This window comes from Rhinolophus sinicus, chromosome 4, assembly GCF_057876585.1.
Source record: "Rhinolophus sinicus isolate RSI-liver-muscle chromosome 4, RSI-T2T, whole genome shotgun sequence".
Taxonomy (NCBI): Eukaryota; Metazoa; Chordata; class Mammalia; order Chiroptera; family Rhinolophidae; genus Rhinolophus; species Rhinolophus sinicus.
Genome location: NC_142504.1, coordinates 35,482,096 through 35,506,741, shown reverse-complemented (window position 1 = coordinate 35,506,741; position 24,646 = coordinate 35,482,096). Strand labels below are relative to the sequence as shown.

The 24,646-nt window shown below is 38.4% G+C and overlaps 1 protein-coding gene across 1 annotated transcript; it reads left to right on the top strand.

Moving 5' to 3' along the window:
* The first annotated feature begins 2,333 nt into the window (after nucleotides 1-2,333).
* On the top strand, nucleotides 2,334-24,424 carry STEAP2 (STEAP2 metalloreductase). The gene is made up of 5 exons (XM_019716438.3): nucleotides 2,334-2,513; nucleotides 15,286-15,810; nucleotides 18,284-18,811; nucleotides 21,398-21,562; nucleotides 23,523-24,424. The coding sequence occupies exons 2-5, from the start codon at nucleotides 15,319-15,321 to the stop codon at nucleotides 23,808-23,810; spliced, it is 1,473 nt and encodes a 490-aa protein (XP_019571997.1). The 5' UTR covers nucleotides 2,334-2,513; nucleotides 15,286-15,318; the 3' UTR covers nucleotides 23,811-24,424.
* The last annotated feature ends 222 nt before the right edge of the window (nucleotides 24,425-24,646 follow it).

Below are 24,646 nucleotides of genomic sequence, written 5' to 3'. Positions count from 1 at the left end.
TGACTTACACTTATTTTACTTGTGTACACAAATTTGTGTAAATCGTATTTGTGTTTGTTTCCTAGTATATCTTCCCAACCAAACGATACATTCTATCGGGATAGGTAAGTGCATCTGGGTTCTCCACCATTGTTCCTACTGCCCCAGCTAGGGGCCTGTAGCGGAGCTCAATCAATATTTTATAGTGTATGAATTACTGGAGGCGAATCTGGAGGGACTAGTGCTTGAAGTTACATACTTTGGGAACAACCACTCTCAACTTATTCAATTGTAGAATAATTTCAAAGAAGAAATTGTGTTAACACCTTTAGGCCACTAGAGATCCATTTAATAAACTATTGCTGCACTTCAGTGGAATCAATTACTGCTTCATGGAACTGAGGAGATTTCTCAGAGAGCACGTCATGACCTGGAACAAACTTGCGAAATCATTTTTACACTCTGAAACTCCAAGCAAAAAAACAGTAGTAAAAATTGTAGTTAGCGTTAGACGAGCTGAAAGAAATTGTGCTTTGCATCAATACCAACAATTTTTTGGAACACATTTCATTACAAGATTTTCTACCAAGAATATTTTCTTATTTTAATAATTAAAGTATGCTTAAGCAGATATTCTGTCTGGAAATTGCAAATTATTGACTCATTGATTTTCTTTTAGGATAAGTAATTTCACATATTACTATTTTATTTTTTTGGATCATCAGAGTCAATGTTAAGGCAACTTTTTAAAATATTTAAAATATGTGGTGTGCCTACATGTTTTATACATAATTTACAGTTCTAGGATAGTTAGAAAATGGTATATCTTGTAATAATCCTCTGTGAAAGTTATAATATATAATACTATTGTCTTTTTAAAACTACACACTTTCATTAACTGCTAAGATTCATGAATGCCCTCCAATTGTCCTTCAAAACTGGTAGAAAAGAACGCTAACTGCATTATTTGAGAATCATGTTAAAATGAAATAATAAAAATTGATATAAAAAAACTTATTAATTTTTTCCAGTTACCACATGGGAAGAATTTTATCAGCTGCCAATGCTCCATACCCTAACACACCACTAAAAGCTTAGCTTATGCCTAAACTTTAAACCTTAATAATATTTGGCGGTGGAGGAGGCACCACATGTCAAGTCAAACAAAGGATGTATTTCCAAAGCAGCATTTCAAAGGTTAATCTGTGTATGGACTTCAGAGGGGAAAGTGCAGTGTCCAATGATCGATCCAAGACCCCCTTCTCGGCTTTTCCCCTGGTTAATAAACCACCGGGAGAGATAACTTTTAAACTTAATTTGCTGAAATGGGAATTCACTAATGCATGCGAAAAAATCCGCGAATTTGAGAAATATCAGTAAATTGATTTTATATCTGAGAATAAAGTATCTTGCTTCTTCTACTGACACCTTCTACACAAGAGATAAAAGATACCTGACTACTTGGTAATCTGCAGGGAGAAATTTCACAGACTCCCTTAGCCAAAGGTGCCCTTTCAGCTCAGAAATTCCCTGAACACTCAAGGCCATCGTGGCCCCAGAGAGTTGAAGAGGTCTTCCCAGGAACACAGGTCTCCTACCTCCAGGCTTAACCCTCTTTTCCTAACACGAAAGCTCCCGTGGCACCAGCTAGAGTGAAGGGTCAAAGTCAACAGACTGAGCTCCAGTCTGCCAGTTTTGAGGGTCCCCCTATCCGAGTGAATTTTAAAATGTGGTTCGCGAAAGGACATTGCTAAACATCTTATTCCAAAAACAGTCCTGCCAAAAGATGGTTTGAGTGAGTGGAGGTGAGAGACAGATCACGAACAAGAGAAACAGCGCAGTTTCTTGGAGACTTGACAGGAACTGAGAGTGGGGAAAAGGGAATGGGGGTGGGGAGCTAATATAAAGCAATCTAGAGAGGAAAGGCGACCACAAGCACAAAAGTAGTGAGTACAAAAGTGGGCTTGATTTTTCTAGAGTTGTTTCAAAAGCAATCCTCGGGGAGCCCCGCAGGCGGGCTCCGGGGAGGGGCAGATACTCAGCTGCTCCCAGTTAGGGGGGAGCTCAAAACTGGAAAACTGGAGCCGCGCAGCCGGGACTGCTGGCTGCACTGCCCGCCCCCCTTGGCTCTCCGCGTCCTCCCGGACTCTTCCCCACGCCTTCACCTGACCCCTACGAACTCCGCGACTCCTCCCTGCGCTCCACGCCTCTCCCACCTCGCCCGCCTGGCCCTCCAGCCGGCTCTCCGCGGGCGGGCTCCTGGCTCAGCGCCCTCCTCCGCGTAGCCCGAGCGGCGCGTCACCGCGAGGCCGGCCTCCGCGCGCCTCCCTCCCTCCGCCTCCTCGCCAGCTCTACGCGATCCAGCCTGGGGAGGCGGAGGAGCAGCCGGAGCGCGACCGCCACGGCAGCCACCCTGCATCCGCGGAGCCGAGGCGCAGTCCCTAGGCCCTGGAGCCCGGGCGGGCCCCTGGGGAGTTGACGCCGCTCCCGGGGGGCTGCCAGGCTGGCCTCTGCCCGGCGTGGAGGGCGCGGAGGTGAGTGGTCAGAAAAGGACGCGAAACGAGGTGTCCGCGGCATAGTTGAGGGTCAAGATGCAGGCGGCGCCACGCGCTGCACGCATCCTCCTGGGATTCCGCGCCCTCTGAGGGCGTCCGCCCTGAGCTGGCGGGGTTCCTGATCTCCTGGCACCTTGAGGTGGGGAGTGGGAACGGTGGGGAAAGGTGTCTCTTCCACCGATTCCGTTTTCCTCCCCCCCCCCCCGCCCCCGGTCTTTCTAGAGCTCCCAGATAGTCCTGAGATTGGGCCCTGGAGAGCAGAGGCCAGGAAAGACATCGTCCCAGGTAGGATGTGCCCCAGAGGGAAAGGTTATTTCCCTGATAGTCTACCTACCACTTTTAGGCTTGGTGCAGCGCATTTCATTGAAGATCAGACAGCACTGGGACAGGAAAGTATTTCTAGTGGTCATTTTGTTTACTACCCAGTTATGTGACAGTGATGTGTTTAGGCCATTATGTGTTAGAAGTAATTGGCCTCGTCTTTGAATGTCCTAAATTACCTTTGAATCCTGTCTTCAGCCTCAGCCAAAACTTGTTGAAAAATATGCCCTAAAAATCTTGCTGTTAAAATAGGGCAGAGAGATAAAGAGAATTTTTGTCGAGAGATTTCCATTTATTATCTTCCCCACTTTTTGGAGAAGAATTGGTGTCAGTTTTTACTCCTCAGGCAGTTCATTTTTTAGATGGAAAAACTTAATACAGGCCATGGCTAATTATCTCTCACAGCTATGGATGAAATTGGGAGAAATAGAATTTGAGCTCCCCCACTCTCATGGCTTTCATTTGGTTATAGTCCAGTTAACAGCCCCACTACTGGGCACCTTTTTAGTTCTCTTTCCAAACCACTTCCCCCATCCCACCCCATACACACTTTTTCCACCTTTATTATTTCTTCATCGTGTTGATTGCCTCTGTTTTGTTTTGTTTTTTCCTCTAAGGCTATATATATTTTTTACTCTGTCTCTACTTCTGTTGTTTCATAGATTAAAATCTATTTACAAAAGAAAAATACCCATCCTAGATATTTTGCAGAGTATTTAGAAAACAGTTCGCAGTTTCTTTCTCTTAGCTAGTCAGTTTTTTGGGAGGTGTGGGAATGAAACTATCAGTAATAATCAACTGAGCTAATTGTACAGAAATGAAGTGAAAAGCTGTATCGAAGTCACTTTTTATAGTACTGGTAACAGGGAAAATGTACTTGTAGTGAATGAGCATAATTACATTTTAATGCTGAAAAAGCACAGATGAAGGCAAACAAATATTTAAAGAAAGTATCATAAATGAGTTAGAAAGGTGAGAAAGAAAGCACACCAAAAGTTTGAAAGACTAAGACTGCAGAACATAATCAGGACTTGAGGAAATGCATTTATTCTGTGCTCAGTCAGTAACCATGACATTGACAGAACTATGACATTGACATACCACTTATCCCCTTTGGGTCCACATGTCTTGATCAGCAGAAAGAGGGGTCTGACCTAGAGGCCTCTTAGATCTCTCTTGGTCCTGACATTTTTAGATGCATTCAACAACAAAGAATATTTATCACATTCTTATTTCCTACGTGGAGGCAGTGATGGACGAGACAAACCTGGTTCTGCCCTCAAGAAGCTTTTTGTCTGGTGGAAGAAATAGTAATGAGTAAAGAAACAATTACATAAGATAATTACAAAGGAAACTTAACAAGGCCTGAAAGGAAAACAGAACAAAACTGGAGTGAATCATTCTACTGATTCACTACACGTGCAAAATTCCCAAGATGGGAAAGAGATTGGCGTTTCCTAAAGGATGCTGTGGCTGGATCGTAGGGAGTAACAGTCGTATAGGATGAGATTGGAGAGGTGTGCAAGGGCTACCGAGCTCAATGAGGGCTTTGAGGGAGTCAAACTGGCAACCTTAGGGTTGAGAGCCCAGGCTCCAACTAACTGAGCCATCTGGCCACCCGGGAGCTGAGCGGCAGCTCATTGACTTCATGCTAGTTGCGGAGGGTGCAGCTCGCTGGCCCATGTGGGAATTGAACCAGCAGCCCTGTTGCCCAGAGCTCTTGCTCTAACTAACTGAGCCACCTGACCATCCCAGCCATTGAATTTTAACGAGGGGAGAGACATCATCTGATTTGTGTTAGCTCATCTTTAAAATGATCTTAGCTGCTGTGTGGAGAATGACTTGGAAAGAGGCAAAGGAGAAAGTAGAGGGAAAATGTTTGCAGTTTAGGTGGGAGATGATAGAGACTTGGATTAAGCTGGTGTCAGTGGAGAGGGATTTAAGAAATATTTTGGAGAACAGGAGTTGGTGTTGGATGTTATGCCAAGGGGAAGGGAAAGCAAGGACTAGAGAATGAATCCCAGATTTTTGACTTGAGCAGCTGGTGGGTAATGGTACCATTTACTGAGATGAGAAAACCTGGATGAATGGGAACAGGTCTAGGTGGGGGAAAAAAAAGTTCAATTTTGAACCTGTTAAGTTTGAGATGTCTCTGAGGAGATCATAACTACTGCCCCTTGGGAAAAGAACGGGGGTGGTCTCCAGGATAGACGTGGACACACTGTTTGATGGGTGAAGCTGGTGATCATGAACTTAAGGTGACACTAATGAGCTCAGTTGTCTGATTTTCTTCGGCAGCCTTGACCAACTGGGATACAGAAAATGAATACCCAGGTATCCTTTCTTCTAGGCCTAGAGTTTTGTCAAGTGGATGTGATAGAGAGCAAGAAAGCTGTTCTAGTTCGTTCAGACTGCTATAATAGAATACCATAAACTCGGTGGCTTAAATAACAAATATTTCTTTCTCACAGTTCTGGAGGCTGGAAGTTAAACATCAAGGCACTGGCAGATTCGGTGTCTTATGGGGGCCCACTTTCTGGTTCATAGACTGCCATCTTCTTGCTGTGTCCTCACATGGCAGAAGGGGGAGAGAGCTCTCCAAGACCTGTTTTATAAAGCCACTAATCCCATTCATCAGGTTTCTACCCTCATGACCTAATCTCCCAAAGTCCACACCTCCTAATACCTTCACATTGGGAGTAGTTCAGCGAATGAACTGGGAGCCAGGGGTCGGGGGAGGTGAGGGGTGGGGACACAGACATTTAATCCACAACAAGAGTCAATCTTTTTAAACAAGGGATGATAAACATAATACATACTATGGAATCTAGGATGGATAAAGTGAAACCAGTAGGAGATCAATGGAGAGTGAGAAAATAGTGAGTTCAATGAATCAGATTTCTTCTGTCTAGAATTATCAGTGTGAATATTTGACTAAGATTATTAGAAGGCTAGGAGATAGTGTTTGGACATATCAGAAAGTGAGTGACTGAGGTGGGGTGGAGGCAAAGATTCATGGACTTTGATGAGTAAGTGAAGGAAGCAAGAGGCCGTGAGGTTGAATGGTTCATCCACGTGAATGGTGTAGTACTGGAGAAGGATGACAACGCTTAGGGTAGTGAGGAAAACTAGATACTAATTGGGGGGCCCAAGTCACCAGTGATAAAGAATAAACTAAAAGTCAGTAGATGACAGCAGTGAGTATGGGAAAAGGGTATTATGAGGTGCCATGAACCTCAAAGGAACTGGGTGTTTGTAGGAAAGACAAAAAAAGTTTCAGATGTGGCCTTGCAAAGTCAAAAATCCACCTACCCCATCTCATGGCCATGGAGGATTACATTTTCTTGATAACATATGTAAATCAGCAGGTTTTGAATGTCATCAAGATGTCTGAGAACAGCCCTTTCAGGGTTACTATCATCCATTAATTAATTCCCTAGATGTTTATATGTGAAATAAATTAGGTTCTATTTTTATAAATTTACATAGGATGACAGCTGCCATTCAGCCAGAGGAAAGTCAAGAAAAACCTTCTAAGCTGAAAATCTTAGGAGGCTATATAGCTGAATGTAATAAAATTATCATATCTTGATAATATACTTCAAGTATTAAACGCATACAGCAAGTCAAATGTCCATTGAAGAAAACTGTGACCTTGATATTTCAAGGAGCCCATGTGCTACTTAAATCACACTTTTAGATTGAGCTCATAAAGTTGAAGTGTCACAGTGTTAAATATAAGATAGTGATATTACCATTATCATATAACTTTAAGACTTGGAAACAAAGGAATTTCATTGTTGGAAAGGACTGCAGGAGTCAAGTACAACCTCTTTGTTTTCCATTTAACAAAGGAAATGCACTCAAAAACAAGTTGATTTCAGAAGCCTAGGCCTGTCCTTTAATCTCAACACCATATAAACAAAACTTTCTATCAGTGCCATAGTCGTCTCAATTGTTTCTTCTGTATGACCCATAAGTAACATCAAATCAAAAAGTGGAGGGACTCTAGGACCTTGTTAATCAAAGTGTGGCCCATGGACCATGACCACAGGCATCCCCTGGGAGCTTGGGGGAAATGCAGAATCTTGAGCTTCACTCCATCCAGACCTAGAGATTCACAATGTGCATTTTAACAAGATCCCTAGGTGACAATATTCACACTGAAGCTTGATAGGCACGATTCTAGAACAAGTCAGCCCACTTAGAAACTCTGATCTGCTCATGTCAGCAAAATCTATGCCTGGAGAACTGAGGAGAGGAGCCCTTTGTCAGACAGAAGAAAGAGAGATCAGCCCTGGAACATTCTGAATTTCGAATCTTATGGAAACAACAGGAAGAAAGTATGCTGTGTGTTGGGATGACACATTTTAAGGAATGACACTGCCCTTCCAAAAAACTAAGAAAGGAAATTGCAAAATAGTGAGTGGACCTTCTGATACGCTTCCTGCCCCAGTGGCAAAGGGGAAAGGACTGCATGCAAATCCTTCAGCTTCCTGTGTTCAAGGGCAACTGTTACTCTCTCACTAGTATTGTTTTTCATTATTACAAACAACAATGTAAACATGAGCATAATTGAGGATCAAAAAGCCACATCTGGAATCTCCAAATACCAAAATAAGCATTAGGTTGAATCCTGAATCTCTTAGTAGAGGTGTTTTCAATCTTGGCTGCATATTAAAACATCAGATGATCTCTGAAAATAAAACTTGATGCCCAGGTTGAACCCCGGACCACTACATAAAAATCTGGGTGGTGGGGTGGTGATTAGGTATCAGTGGGTTTTACAGTCCAGTGTGCAGCTGGAGTTGAAAACCACTGTTATAGTAGTCGTTCCCCCTTGTGGGAAGAAGCGGCTCTGAGACTGCAATTCTGCCTCTCTGCTTAGCCAAATGGTGGGACCCTCTATTCTTGTCATAGCATCAAGCAAAGTCAGCAAACCTCGGGTCACACTCTGCTGTGTGAATGAAAGCCAGTGGGGCTTTCAGAACATTGAGGGAGGCAGAATTTTTTTTTTTTTAAAGAGGCATTTACTCTTGTCCAATTTTGTTAAAATTTGGTACTGCTGATGGAAATGTTCTAAAATTGGATTGTGGTGATGGTTGCTTAACTGTAAATTTACTGAAAATTATTAATTTATACACTTAAAGTGGGTAAATTTTATGATATGTAAATTACATCTCGATAAAGCTTTTTTTAGTTGCTGTATATACTTCAACATTCATGACTTTACAATACTGATGAGATAGCCGGGAAGCCAGTGCCGTTTTGTATCCTTGGAGTGTCAGCACCTAGCCAAATGCCTGGTGGATGGGGTTCGATAAGATATTGGATAGGCGAATGGTTAGGGGTGGATGGATGGTGGATGGATGGATGACTATCATTATGATCTTGGGCTGTGGGCTGATTTCCAAATTGATTTCAATCACCAGAGATCCCTAAAATTAATAGCACCCAGTGGGCCATTTATAACCAGTTTTATGGTATTGCATTGAAATCAGGGAAATGGGTTTACATAGAAGCTAGAATGTGAGGCCTTTCAGAGAAGATTATTTATTTATAAGTGAGTTATGCAACACAGGAAAAGTTATATTTGCTAGCCAATAAACATAGGTATCCTTATCTCAAAATACCATTTGCAGCAAGGTTATCAGATGGGGAAATTATTTCAGCCATGCTGTGACCCGCTACTGCTATGTCTTCCTTTTAGACATACCCATTGGTCATCATGTTAACTTGCATTGTTATTAAAGCCCAGGTATGCACAAGGCACATGGCTACACTGGTGAGGTGGATGGAGGGACGCATATAGCATTCTCCTCTGTCTGATACATAGAAGAAAAATGGGTGGGGAACTATTGGGGGGTTGTTGCTTTATACATTGATGAGGATTCTAAACTTTTGTTAACTGAAGTCCTTGGGAAATGAATTTTTTCAAATTGAATTTGTAAACTAACCTAAATTTAATCAGAAAGCTTTTTTTGTCGAAAATCTTTCTGACATGAATTAAATTCTTTCCTGCCCTAGTATTGCAAAATAATAAATATATGATGTTTTGTTTTGGTGACTTAGGGTCTAGAAATGTCATAAAATCATACCCATATGAACATATATATTGACTACATGAGCCTAGGAAATATCATGGAAATGACTGCTTATTTTAAATTTGTCTCATTAAAATTCTGGTTGCATAGTCTGGGAGGCTTAGAGTTAGTGAAGCTTTAGCTATAAGGCTATTATATTTCTTTTCTGAACATTTTTTGGTTGGTTCTATAAAACGTGAACAGCAAAAGACTCATATCTGAGTATGAACAATTAATAAATCATTTACAATTGCAATATAAACAGAATTTCAAAGAATAAATCTACATAGGTTTAATAAAATTGCTATTTCGTAATTTTTGGAAAAGGATTTTCAAATGAGGATGCGTACCAATTACCCAAGAGTTTCAGCTAAAGGAAAGAATGTAATCATTTAACTTAAGTGGATTTTAATATTCAAATTAACAGCGAATAGTAGTTGCACTGCATTACATTAGGGCAGTTATTCTCAAACTTTCACTCTCATCAAGATCACCTAAGGGTTCTTAAAATACAGATTGCTGGGCTCCATCCCAGGATTTCTGATTTAGGAGGTCTGGGGCAGGGCCTGAAAATTGACATGTCTAACATGTTCCCAGGGGATGCTGAGGCTGCTGGTGCAGGGACCACACCTGGATCACTGCCGCTTCGGAAATCACAGTCTGATTTGTCAAACAGAATGGTAGCTTTGCTTCTGGGGTTTTCTAAAGGACTTAAAAACGTCTTCCAAAAAATAAAAACCTGAAAAAAAAAAAAATCCATCTTTTCCCTCAAAGAAATTCTGTATTGTCACAGGTATAAATTTGTTTATTTAAATACCAAAAGAAATTAGGTTATCTTTGTGCAACCCAGAGGTCATGATGTATTGGGGTATTTGATATTTCATTTCCAGAATGTATTCACCTGTGTATTCAGCAGACATCACCAGCTGTAGGGAGCTTTTCTGCCCTCTCTAGAAAGGAGCACTTTCATATAGAAGGCTTCCTAATGTCTGCTAAGTCCGTGCTCCTCAAGCTTACAGGTTTTACAGTAAAATAAAAAGGAGGGAGGGGATCTTTATAGGACTGCCAACTCAAACAACTATTATCACTATCCTTTTATGAAGAAAGGACACTTGGACCCAAAAATGTAGGAAAGACATATTCTCAGAGTGAAGGACAATCCTTTAAGTTGAATAGGTTTATGAAAAACTCTCTACTGTTTCCATGTACTTAACTTTTTTTTTTAATTGAAGTATAATTGACTTACAATATTGTATTAGTTTCAGGTGTACAACTTCATGATTCAATATTGATATACATTATAAAGCAATCACCACAATAAGTCTAGTTACCTTCTGTCACCAAACAAAGTTATCGCAGTATTATCCACTTGATTCTCTATGCTGTTCATTACATCCCTATGGCTTATTTATTTTATAAGTGGAATTTTTTTACACCTTAATCCCCTTCACCTTGTCCCTCTGGCAACTACCAGTTTGTTCTCTATATTCATCAGTCTGTTTCTGTTTTGTTTTTTAGATCCCCATGTAAGTGAAATCATACAGTATTGTCTTTCTGTCTGACTTATTTCACTTAGCATAATACGCTCCATGTCCATCCATGTTGTTGCAGATGGCAAGATTTCATTCTTTTTTATGGCTGAGTAATATTCCATTGTGTGTATATATATATATATATATATATATATATATATATATATATATCACATCTTTTTTATCCATTCATCTATTGATGAACACTTAGGTTGTTTCCATGTCTTGGCTATTGTAAATAATATTATAATGAACATAGGAGTGCATAATCATATGTCTTTTCGAGTTAATATTTTTGTTTTCTTCAGATAAATACCCAAAAGTGGAATAACTGCATCATACGGTAGTTCTGTTTTTACTTTTTTGAAGAACCTCCATATTTTTTTCCATAGTGACTGTGCCAGTTTACATTCCCACCAACAGTGAACAAGGGATTCCTTTTCTCCACATCCTTGCCAACACTTGTATGTTGATTTATTGATGAGAGCCATTCTGACAGGAGTGAGGTGGTATCTCATTGTTGTTCTGCATTTCCCTGGTGATTAATGATGCTGAGCAAACCAAACTTAACTTTGAGTCCTTATAGTTTTAAGCCAGAATGAACCTATAGTGCTCTATCATCAACCTGGCTTGAAAAAGTTCTGTGTAATTCAGAGATTATTTTGTAAATACAATTTTATGTATATGAATGACTTGAGGTAAGGGAACACCATGTGGTATTTATTCTCCCTGGTTTTCTAGAGGATGCTCTAGAAAACATGGTACAATATATTTCTTAATTATATGCTGGTGTGAGGTTTTGTCTGCTTTCTATTCTAAGTACATCTTGTCTCTTCCTAACTAGAGTGTAAATTCCTTGAGTGTAAGCACCATCCTTCTTTGTCCTTTATCTCTAATGTGCAAAGCACACACTGGCCTTGATAGATTCGTGCTGGGTCACAGCAGGGTAGATCTGTCCTTAGATTATAGTTGCTTCATTCTTTGTCAGTGGAAATTTACAATGTAAGGTGTTTAGTATTCTTTTTTTTAAATACTAGGTAAACCTCCTTCAGATATTGACATTATTCATTTTTATAACCTGTTTTTTTATGGATATCACAAGTGTTAACTTCAGCTCAGCTGTTAACCAAGTGATCCAAACGGTAGCTTAGCAAATTATAAATTGATTGATGAGCTTTTGCTCCAGTGTGTCAGCTCCAGATAGTTAGCCATAGCTTGTGGGGATGGGTTGCTCTTAGGTCCGTATATGATATGTTCCACAGGATACCGACACACATCTTGGCCCTTTCTTCTTCCCTCCTTCTATAAGCAAACACACCTTCAGGGGGTCAGCAGAGACCCCAGAAGACAAATGGGTTGCTATCCAGGGTTTCCCAAGAGTTACCTAGCAACCATTCATGTTTTATTTTGCACTATTAATAAATTTATCTCTTTGGTTGGTTTTGATCTAAAAATTGGAATTATTTCAATATTTTATCTGTTTTGTACCTGGAATTCCTAAGCATATAGCTTTGGATTTACCTAAAATTTTCCTAAGCTGAGATTCATATGGTAACTACCCTGTTTCCCCAAAAATAAGACCTACCTGGACAATAAGTTCTAATGCGTCTTTTGGAGCAAAAATTAATATAAGACCGGGTATTATATTATATTATATTATATTACATAAGACCGGGTCTTATAGTAAAATAAGACCGGGTCTTATATTAATTTTTGCTCCAAAAGATGCATTAGAGTTGATTGTCTGGCTAGGTCTTATTTTCAGGGGAAACACAGTATTTAAAGTTAGTATTGCTTTTAGATAATATAGTTATGGCTGATGTTTAGAGATGTAAACAGTTTTAAGATTCCCCATATAATGTTTGAACTGCAGTTTTAAAATGAGCAGAGGTGGGAAGACTCACATTTGAATCTTGGTTGAGTCGCTACAAACTGCATTGTCTTAAGCAAATTGCTAAATTTCCTGAACCTGTTTTCTCGTCTTTAAGATGGGAATAAGATATATTCCACAACCATTTGAGAATTAAATAAGATAATATTATATATGAAAACATTGTGAACTGTGATGTAGCAACACGCACATCGTAGTATTACATGCTTTCAACAATACACAAATAAGCCATCAGATTCTTTAAAGGTTTTTTTTCCCTCTCTCTTATGGATGCTTTTACATTCCTTAAAACTATAATGAAGAGCCTCAATTATTAGGCCCACTTTTATTTGTAGCCACAGTCACAATATTAAAGGGTTCAGTTAGAACTTGCCATTAGAAATATAATGTGAATAAGGCCCAAACTTGTTAGAACAGAGTCATCCATAAATATGTATAAAATACATGGTGTAACAGGGGCCCATGAGTGACGTTGTTAGATCCCAATGTATTTTTGCCAGTTCACATTCTGATTTACTGAAGGGATTTGTACTTGCTTTGTAAAATAAGCAGATAACTGTTATTGTTTTGCTTTTGTTTTGTTTTTAGTTTGAAAAGGCCTCGATCATCATGATTTCTTAGATTTAACGATTTTTTGCAATTCCTATTTTTTAGGAGATGCTGCAGTCTCTACTCAGAGGAACTTGAGACTGAGCTACAGGACACTTGGGTTCCTGTGTGCGCGTGTAGTAACCCTTCCACCCTTAGAAAACATAAATGATTAGGGGTAAGGCGCTCAGTTCACCTTGAATTGTCGTCAAAGGAAATGAGCAATTTAATTGCTTCTGGTTCCTTTAACTGCTCCTGAATCCCAAGATAGCCCATGATTTCTCCTAGAGGATGTTGATGGTTTGGTACTACCCTGGTGCCTCTGAATCCCTCCTGGCCTTCTGGGTACCTGGAATCAAGGGAAAACAGATAATTACCACCCCTTCTATCTTGAAAAATTTGAAATGAAGCATGCATAATAGATTCAAAAATAGTTTTCTCCTTCCCCAGGATCTGAGTCAGGCATTACCATCACTAGATAATGCTTAGGCGCAGTGACATGGCCAAAGAAGGAGAATATACTAATATAAGCGCACTATTACCCTTCTCCCTTCGCCCTCCCATACCCAAAGCAAAAGCGTTTCCTTAAATTCCTTACATGCACCCAGATGATACATGCCTTAGCTAGACTGCTTGGATTCTAATCCTGGCTCCCTCACTTTCTCTCTTATGACCTTGGACAAATTAATTAATCTTCTAAATGGACAATATCAGCACCAATCTCACAGAGGGTTGGGGGGATTCAGTCAGTTCATATAAAAAGCACAAACAAAGCTGGCACCAGAATGTGCTACCATGAGTATTAGGTAATATTTTATTGTCTTTCTTAAGATTAATTTACTGATTTTTTTGGAGTCATTGAATGTGATCCATTTCTAGGGTAAAAAAATGAATTTTCCTGGCTCTGGTAGTTTCAACTTTCATTTAGTAAAATCCCTAAAAACATGTTTGTGAAACATTCTAACTGTTCCTGTAAAATCCATTATATCCTCTGAAGTGTTCCACATCTGGTGTTAGCATAAAAGAAGTTGTACAGCAGCGAGGGAATGGGAGAGTATTTTTCATTCAGACCCAATAGTGACACTGATTCATGGCACTTGGACTGGTAGTCTTGAGGAAGTTATTACGAACATTTCAGACATTAGTCACTTAAATAAAATTTGACAGATTTTTCCAGAAAGAATAACTGCATCATATTCTAGTCCACCAATGAATAAGAGGAGAAGAAAAAGATTTCATAAGTATTGTGTCATTTAAGGCCATAAAACGCCTTAACTAACACACTTTTCCCAGGGGAAACTGTCTTTCTTAGTGACAAGTTATAGGATGTAGGGTGAATGATGGAAGCCAATGATATTTAATTAATCCTTTACTATATTTTGATGCCTATTTTTCTGGCGATATTAAGTGCCAGGGTTCATGTTTTTTAGTAGTTGATTTATCTTACTCTCATTTAATAATAAAGTCATGCGCTACAGGGTAGTTTGTAGACTCCACCCTCAAGTGACTCTAGATAGTTTGGATGTAAGCAGTTCTTTGTGGTTTTTCTGTCTTCTGTTGTCCTGCGTGCTATCCCGTCCTATCACAGTCCTTTTTATCTCTAACAGCATTTCCAATTTGCTGCCTCTGATCTGCTGAGAACCTGGGTAATCAGACTTGTTAGAACTATGTTTTTTAAAAAGTTCTCAGTGAAAACATCAGTCTCTTTGTTTTGTGCTCTAATGCCTTGCTGCTCAAAGGGGGGTCCGCAGACCAACAGTGTCACCTTATTAGAAATGCAGAATCTTGCGCCTCACTCCAGAACTACTGAATCAGAATCTAAGTTTTAACAAGATTCTCGGTGATTCGTGTACACATTAAAATATGAGAAGCCCCACTTTCACACATCAACTTTGTGACAGTTCATTTTTCTATTTCGAGATCCTGTTTTAGCTTACAGATTGTGTCTGGCTGTGTTCTAGGTTACATAGCTTGTCGAAATATTTTACCTCTAGGGGTGGGCAGATGGCTCAGTTGGTTAGAGCGCGAGCTCTGAACTGCATGGTTGCTGGTTTGATTCCCACATGGGATGGTGGGCTGGGCTGCACTCCCTGCAATTAAGATTGAAAATGGCAACTGGACTTGGAGCTGAACTGTGCCCTCCATAACTAAATTGAAGGACAATGACTTGGAGCTGATGGGTACTGGAGAAACACACTGTTCCCAATATTCCCCAATAAAAAAAAATTTAAAAAATATTTTTACCTCTAAAAACAAGGGACATTGTTGTAATGTCTAGAAATGCATCAATGTTTAGAAATAGGTAACAGATGAACCTTTTGTTTTCTCTCCCCTAGGATATCCCTGGTGATCTTCAAAGAGTCCACATCATGGCATCCATCTCTATGTTGGGGAGCCCTAAGAGTCTTAGCGAAACTTTTTTGCCTAATGGCATAAATGGTATCAAAGATGCAAGGAAGGTCACTGTCGGTGTCATCGGAAGTGGGGATTTTGCCAAATCTCTGACCATTCGACTTATTAGATGTGGCTATCATGTGGTCATAGGGAGTCGAAATCCTAAGTTTGCTTCCGAATTTTTTCCTCATGTGGTAGATGTCACTCACCATGAAGACGCACTGACGAAAACAAATATAATTTTTGTTGCTATACATAGAGAACACTACACCTCCCTCTGGGACCTGAGACATCTGCTGGTGGGTAAAGTCCTGATTGATGTGAGCAATAACATGAGGATAAACCAATACCCAGAGTCCAATGCTGAATATCTGGCTTCCTTATTCCCGGATTCCCTGATTGTCAAAGGATTTAATGTTGTCTCAGCTTGGGCACTTCAGTTAGGACCTAAGGATGCCAGCCGGCAGGTGTGTATTTGTAAACTTTATTCTTATTTATTTGGTATTTTGTATGTAAGTAAACAAATATTATACATTTAAAAACCAAATTCTTACAAACACACATCCACAATGATTATCATTCTGAAAAGTATGTATGAGCACTTGAAAGTTAAGGGCACTTTTTTCTATTCTCAAAATAATGTGGAAAGTTGAAAAAATAAGTTGGACTTTCCTGCCATAAGCAGCTAATTCAAGAAAAGGCCAGGTTGGCTGATGAATAATGGGACGCAGGCCACTGTGTCTCTCTTTGCTTCCTCAGTAATAGAAACAGTAGCAAACGTGTCTTTTTTCTTTCCCTCTTTCCCTCCCAATCTTTCTTCTTCCCTCTTTTTCTTCTTCCCTCTTCTTTTCTTGCAGCTATTTGTGTTCTATCTCTGTATGAAATACTACGTAGTCTGACCCTCAAAAAGAATGCTTTAGAAGTACCTTTTTATTTTACATAGATTATTCATAGAATTGAAAATAGTCCAGTTTGTTTTATCTTAAGTGTAGGTTTTAATCTGTGTGGAGAGGGTAGAGGCAGATCGGATTTCTTAGGTTCTCTTCTGGTTTAAGGGTTCTATCTAGTTCAACGTGAGAATAAAGCAGATGGGGAGCTCCATCAAAGGCTTGTGGAACGAGAACTTTTATAGGTAAACATACAGAATAGTGCCCCTTAAATATCTTTTAAAGGTGTGGTTAGGCATTATAATTAAGCATGATGATAAGATACTTTTATTATTTTTATCCATAAAGAAAGTTGATTAGATGCCTTAGAAAACAAATTGAAGCATTATATCATTGTATGTAGCATATCAGAATAATAATAACCATTCACTTTCATGTCATTAATTTGGAAGACTAGTAAAAAAATATATACTTTCCAAATTTCCTAGAGACTATTTCTATTTTTTTTTTATTCTTTTTGCATATCCTCTAAAGTTTAGTGATGGATATAGACCAAATAAATTCAGGATAAATCTAAATTTAATGCTTTGTGATTAAATTTAATCTAAATTTAATTATCTGTGATAATTTTAATTGTTTAACAACAACAAATTCGTGGAACAGTTATTAAATTCAAAGTGAGCTACAGAAATAGCTGCATTTGTATCCCATAGTCTTCACGTCCTTATTATGAATGTTTGGTTTCTACTTTTAGGTTTCTTATAAAATTTTATTTATAATTTATAGGGTTTTTTTCCCCAAGGAATAAAAGTGTTTACTTCACCATTGTTACAACTATAATAAATTAATTTAGAACACTTTTCCTTATTTCTTTGGTATGTAGGTATTCTTCCCCATTCCATTTTAAAAGTTCACGAACATTTGTAAAATAGTATAAACTTTGTCATTCATCTGGCTAATATTAGGTAAAATTAATAATCCAAAGAGCTTTACATTGTCAGCATAATGTAAATAGGTTTAGCATGCAAATATTTTCTGTTCCAGAGCCCTTATATAAACATCTTTGGGGATATATTTAGGAATTTGTTTTCCCCAAATACCTCTCAAAGACTTTATAGCAATATTTTTCTAGCCCAAAGTGAGATGACCTACCCATAAGTAATAGTGGCTTACTCCAGCAATGAATTTGGTGCTCAATAAATATTTGTTGAATTCTCACCTGCAGTACTATATCTAAGGTTTTGGTAGCTCGAAAGCCCACCCTCACCGCCACCTACCAGGTCATTAGAGTTCCTACAGAGCCAACACCTTAGTCTTAGAAAATGGCCATTGATTTACTTTTTAAATTAACCACGCCTTATAATACTATTCTGACCAATGAAATAATGTACTTGCGGGTTTTCAGCGATATTTGGTAAATTGGTTTCCTAGCCAAAAGATAAATTTTAGAAATAGTACAGCATTATGACATCATTTAGAGGTTTTAATTGCAAATTCATTCATCCAGAGTCCATGCCCACCTTTTCTCTTGCTGAATATCTGTAAAGGGCAGTGCTTGCAATCACTCGACTAGGCAGAATCACTGCAGTCCCAGAAATAAATGCTGTTCAGGACTGCCTGGACGACCAGCCCTGCCCTGCTCCCTGAGGGAGAGAGAGAGCTGGAGCGTGGAGAGGCACGGTCTGCAGCTCAGACTCCACCAAACCCCCCAGTGAAAGGAAGACCTGAAATTGCAAGTACCACTGAACCAGAAACCTGCGATCTAGAAACCTTTCTCTCCTCCTGCCTCCCTTCCACTGAAGACTTCCTGACCTCAGGTTCTAGTAGATTCTTCTGCATTTTATTTTCATGTCATCACAGGTAGCTAGCGCTTTGTTTTCTATGACACTATTTTAATCTGTTAATAAATTGCGTAATACATGCTTTATCTCTTTAACTTTTTGCATCACTCAAGGTCGCCACAAGTGATGCTCCACAGATTAAGTGGAGTGTGGGATCATTACCATTTTTATAAACAACAATAGTAATGATGCATCTTTTGTTTTTGCTACAGGTTTATATCTGCAGCAACAATATTCAAGCTCGACAACAGGTTGTTGAACTTGCCCGGCAGTTGAATTTCATTCCCGTTGACTTGGGATCATTATCATCAGCCAGGGAGATTGAAAATTTACCCCTGCGACTGTTTACTCTCTGGAGAGGGCCAGTGGTGGTAGCCATAAGCCTGGCCATGTTTTTCTTCCTTTATTCCTTTGTCAGAGACGTGATACATCCATATGCTAGAAACCAGCAGAGTGACTTTTACAAGATTCCTATTGAGATTGTGAATAAAACCCTGCCCATAGTTGCCATTACTTTGTTGTCCCTGGTATACCTGGCAGGTCTCCTGGCAGCTGCTTATCAACTGTATTACGGCACCAAGTATAGGAGATTTCCACCTTGGCTGGAGACATGGTTACAGTGTAGAAAACAGCTTGGATTACTAAGTTTTTTCTTCGCTTCGGTGCACGTTGCCTACAGCCTCTGCTTACCAATGAGAAGGTCAGAGAGATACTTGTTTCTCAACATGGCTTATCAGCAGGTATGGAACGTGCTTGTTATTTATCTGATGCTTAATGTAATTTGTAAAACATAAGATTAAAAACAGTACAATTTTACATATCTCATAATAGAAATTTTGGTATATTTGGGCAGGGAAAGTATTTTTTAAACAATGTTTGGGCATAAGAATTATGCCGCTAATTCAAAATCATTTAGGTTTGTAAAACGTGCAACCATCCCTTTGTTTGCAGAATAAAAGTAGAGAAATAAAGTGTTGGGGTTTTTTCTTAAATGTTACGATTGCAATCGTTGCGTTCAGTACTGAACATGTCACTATTTTAATGTTTTGTAAGTGGCTGTGTTCCACAAAAATGTTAAGGTAATTCTTAGTAAATGTATACAATACAATTAGAACCAATGAAAATATAAAACAGAGTAGGAAGTCAAGATGAGAAGATGTACACTTTTTTTGTTATCAAAAAGCAGTAAAGATACTAGTTCCTCAAGTGAAGGGTTTCTAGCACTTAGCTCAAGAAAATCTCAAGGAAAGCTTCATGAAAGGAGCTTGATGATGGAGTAGGCTATGATTTCCCCAATAATTCCAATTCAGCAAGTGTGACTTGAATGTTGTCATTGAAGCTCTTTGATGTAGCTTTTTTTTTTTTTATGAAAGCTTAGGACACTGCACCAAAACAAATGTGAAAAGGCTTTTTTCTTTTTATAAGGAACTAAGGCATCATGGTCCAAGTATGTAGCATCTAGTACTTATGCCTGTTTCTACAATTTCAACCTAAAATAATATGAAAAGAAAAAAATGAACACATTAATGTTCTTAAGCCACTCTTTCCCAAAAAAATACCACTTCTCTTAAATGAATACTAAGGCTTTGCTATCTGCTAGACCAGCTTTCATCCTCCTTCAAGTCCTCAGAAATTCGCCCTCCTAATTCGCTCAGAAATTACCTCCTCAATGAGGTCTGCATTGGACACCATTTTACATTCTGCCTACTTCCTACTCAACCCTGGTGCTCCCAGGCCCTCCTACATACTCTGCTCTTTCTCTTTTGTCAATAGCAATCTATCACCTTCTAACATCCTTTATGTTTTCCTTGTTTATTATAGTTACTGTTGTCTGCCTTCTCTCATCAGAATGTAATGTTGAACAAACTCAAAAAGAGTCTGGAGACTTTGCTAGAAATAGATCATAGAGATTGATTCAAGGGCCTTGGAGTCTGCAAACTGGGAACACAGCTAGACAAAAAGCCAGAAGTGTTCCAAGGCAGAAAGACAAGTTCAAAGTTCTTATAGTCAAAAGTACAATCTTGAGAATTATCAGTCCTGCATTCTTAGTCCTAGCATTAATCCAGGAAGGTTATTAGTCAGATGTCAGGCAGTCAGGATGCTGGATACCAGGTGGCCTGGAAGATGGGTTCCAGGCAGTCCGGTCAGGTCCCAGGGGTCTCCATAATGGTTATCAGGTGGATGTATACATGAGTCCTTCAGAGGGTAACAAGGTGGCCTGGATAAGTGAGTCCTTCAGGGGATAATTAGAGGGTTACCTGGAGGTCCGGTTGTGTATCCAGACATTGACACAGCGCTGGAAAGTTCAAAAAAGTTTTAAGTTCCCAGGCTAGTTAGAACAAGAATGGAGTCTTTCCTCATGCCTCAACCTTCATAATGTTGATAACTTTGGCAGCTTGGTTAAAATGACTCCATTTTATATATTCCCTATTTTCACTCTTTCCTCAGTAAGTTTAAGAGAGGAAGGATCTTTGTCCATTTTGTTCACTGATATATGCCTAATGCCTAGAACTGTGCCTGGCACATAGTAGACACTCAGAAAGCATTTTTGTGGAATGAAGGAACGAACTGGGAGGGCAGGTAGATCCAGGTTGTAACTTCCGGGTATACCGAGGTATGGTTGTATAGACATCACGCAAGATAGGAAGAGCCTTTTTCCACAGAGGAACTCTCTGGCTTTTTTCAGCATGTTGGTATAATTGCTCCAGGGACCTAACGGCTAAGAACTAGCTTTTCTTTGTTTTAACTTCAGTAGGGCTTTGTCCTCAGGGAAACCTCAGGTTTCTGGGGAAAAGAAGGTAAGAAGAAAGATAAATGAACATATAAATCTTCATGTGAGAGAGGAAGATACAGAAGTAGTTTAGAAATTCCCTTCCTAGATTCTAAGTTGAACTAAGGCCAGAATGCACCCAAAGTATTCAATGAAGTTTAAACCAACTTGTAAAAGTACCTCAAAATTAAGTCTAACTGCCAGTACTTCTGTTGTGTCACCCAGGAACCAACCACTCGTCATTTCATGGTCTTAGGACTCCAGAGTCCCTGTAACCGTGATCTATTACAAATGTGATGACAGGTCTACCCACCGTTCTCATATGTATGCAAGGAAGGGGAGAATCTTAGTCCTCTTTTTGTTTAATTCTCCTTTCTCTTTCCCCCACACCTGAAACAATGCCATCCAGTAGTAGGTTCTCCTTAACTGTTTGTTAAATTGAATTAATACAAATTACATCTGTCCATATGTGGTGTATTCTTATGCCAAGCGTGAACTCTGTGCTGAATTACTTAATGTTCTACCAAATAAAAGAAATTTGCATTTGCTCTGTTAGGTTCATGCAAACATTGAAAACTCTTGGAATGAAGAAGAAGTTTGGAGAATTGAAATGTATATCTCCTTTGGCATAATGAGCCTTGGCTTACTTTCCCTACTGGCTGTCACCTCCATCCCTTCAGTGAGCAATGCTTTAAACTGGAGGGAATTCAGTTTTATTCAGGTATGTGGGATTTTGTTTGGTGAAGGAATGGGCTGCATAGAGATTAAGTGTCAAGATTTTCATTTTAAATATGCTTCTTATTAAAAGGAGTGCCTTTGGGGGGTGCATTTATGTATCTAGCTTGGAGAACACATATCCTTGGAGGCTAGCTTAGGACCAGTCTGGTTTAATAAGTGAAAGACCAGTACAGGATTCTACTGGAAGGCTTTGATAGCATTGCCTGCCTTGCTATGGGGAAAGGTGATTTAAAAAAAAAAAAAAATGAAAGTGGGGATAAGTGAGCTTAGATCAAGTTTAATGCCAAAAGTCAGTGTATTATTAGCCAAATGAATGAAGAATTATTTTGTATTTTGAGTCATCTTTATCTGTCCAGAAAAACTCGTTAATTCGAATTCAAGTGGAGAGAAGGTCATTCTGAATATTTTAAAAGAAAGAACACAAGCAGTGGAACACTAGGTAACGAGGTTAATGGATTATGACAAGCAACCAGGCTTATGAATCTTGTTAGCATATAAATTATATACATATGTATATGCTTGTCTATAAAAGGGTTTCAAAACACCATTATTCTTTAATAAGTTAAATATTCACCACCAGTAATCATTATTTAATAACTTTGCACATTTAATAAATGTATAACTCAAACTTAGACCCTATCTATATTATCACAAAATCAGTATTAGCTGTACCCAAGTGGTTTACAGCACAACGTGGGAACAATTGTTTTTGGTAGCCCACTAAATTTGGGAGGTTTTGTTCGTTCGCTTGAGCTTTTTGTTTTTAAGTCATCTAAAAATCTCATTCAGATTAAGGGTAGATCCCTTGTCGAAATTCATTTTTCCTTTTTGAAGGAAAGAAAATGTGAATAATTTCCCAACTACTAGTTTGGTCACACCTGAAAAGAAATAGAAGGCCCTCTGATAAAGGTGCTAGACAGTGCAAATTATCATTATAAATTTAGATGAGTACTTGCAAGCAACAATTTTCTGCTAGAGATTTGATCTGTTCCCAGTGAGGTTAGACGTTAGATCATTATATGGACGTAATACTACATTTTATGTAAAAGACCCTTTCTCAAAGTAAGCAGTTGAACATAATAATTTAGGGAACCCAGAATGCTGACCTATCAGATTGTGACCTATAATTGCTTAACTGAAGTGCTCTTGATAACCTCATTTAATATAATGAATAAAGCCACATGTTTGAAATATTATTTATATTACATATTAATATATAAGATTTTTATATATATCTTCAACTAGTATGTTAGTATGTCTGTATACATTTAAGAGAATGTTCCTCAACATTTAATTTTACTATATATATATATATATATGAGTATACATATATATGTATGTACATATGTGTACACACACACACTTTTTTTTAATATGCACAGCTGGCAGAAATGTAGATAACCTTTAAAAAGAAGCTTAGCAATTTTTATTAACACACTTAAGGAAAAGCCAGATGTTTCAACGAGCAATCTCATAATTACAAATCAGTTCTAAGGAAATAAAATAAAATGTACAAAAGGGCTTAAAGTGACATTATTTATAGTTGAGGAAAATTGGAAGCAGAGTAAATGATCAACAAAAAAGAACAGTTAAATAAATTATATCCAGTCAATGGACTATTATACAGCATTAAAGTCATGTTTTCACATTTAATGACACGAGGAAAAAGTTCTTGATATAATATGTATCAGTGAAATAATTAGAATATTAAATGATATGCAGTATGGCCTTATTTGTGTAAAATAAAGTGCATATAAATATATAAATATATATATGTGAAAATGTTTAAATTGTTTAATTCAGTAGAGAACAAAGAGTAGCTCGGTAAGTTAAGATAAAATCATTTTATCAAAACATATGCATTGTATAGCTGGATGGGTTAATTTATGAGTTTGAATAATTTGTTTCTTATTCTTTCTTTTTCCTTCCTGTCCTGCCCCAAGTCTACACTTGGCTATGTCGCTCTGCTCATAAGCACTTTCCATGTTTTAATTTATGGATGGAAACGAGCTTTTGAAGAAGAGTATTACAGGTTTTATACACCACCAAACTTTGTTCTTGCTCTTGTTTTGCCCTCAATTGTAATTCTGGGTAAGAGCATTTTACTTCTGCCATGTATAAGCCGAAAGCTAAAGAGAATTAAAAAAGGCTGGGAAAAGAGCCAATTTCTAGAAGAAGGTATTGGAGGAGCAGTTCCTCACCTCTCACCAGAGAGGGTTACAGTGATGTGATGTTATGGTAAGTGGTGCTCGCTGATGCCATATCAAGGTCTTACTCATGCCATTAGCTTTGACCTCTGCTATGTTCAGTTGCCAGTGCATTGTCAGATTGCTGTGGGTTGAACCCTGTTCAATGTGACCTCAGCCAAATTACTGGTAGAATTTTCTTCTAATTATTTTTCACAAATGTCCTATTTTGCCAATATGAATTTTTGTAGTTAACTTATTGTTGAAATTTAGGTATGGTTTGTTTTGTTTTGCACAACTGTAATACTAGTGTTATTTTAACAAATTCCATTCCACAATCAGGCGAAAATATTTATAGTTAATAATGTAGATACAGTATGATGTTGAGAAAATTTTGCAAACCAGGAGAATTTTAAGTTTTAATATAATTCAATAGATAACATTTTTTTCCTGAAGCTTAAGTAAGGTTTTTCACTGTTATCCAGCATAAGAAACAGAAATGCATAATTGTACATTACTTTTAAGAAAGGACACATGACATTAGCATCTAGCTAAGGGTGCATAGTAACATTCCTATATTTCTCTCCTAAGATAGGATTTGAAGAATGTAATTAATTATAAAAACCAATGTGATTATGTGAACAAACACAAATTAAAAAGACAAATTGAACCCAAAATTGTTATTTAAAATGCGTGGAGACAGGAAATACATACTGATAATGCGTACCTCATGAAAGATTTTCTTCTTTCTCTTATTACAGAGCAGTGCCATTTGCATATTAATATATTGTCAAGGAGAAGCCAGTAACACCTGGCCTCTGAGATTGATTTTTCTAATATAGTGCCAATCCTGGGAATCTTATAATGGTTTCTGGTCAGAG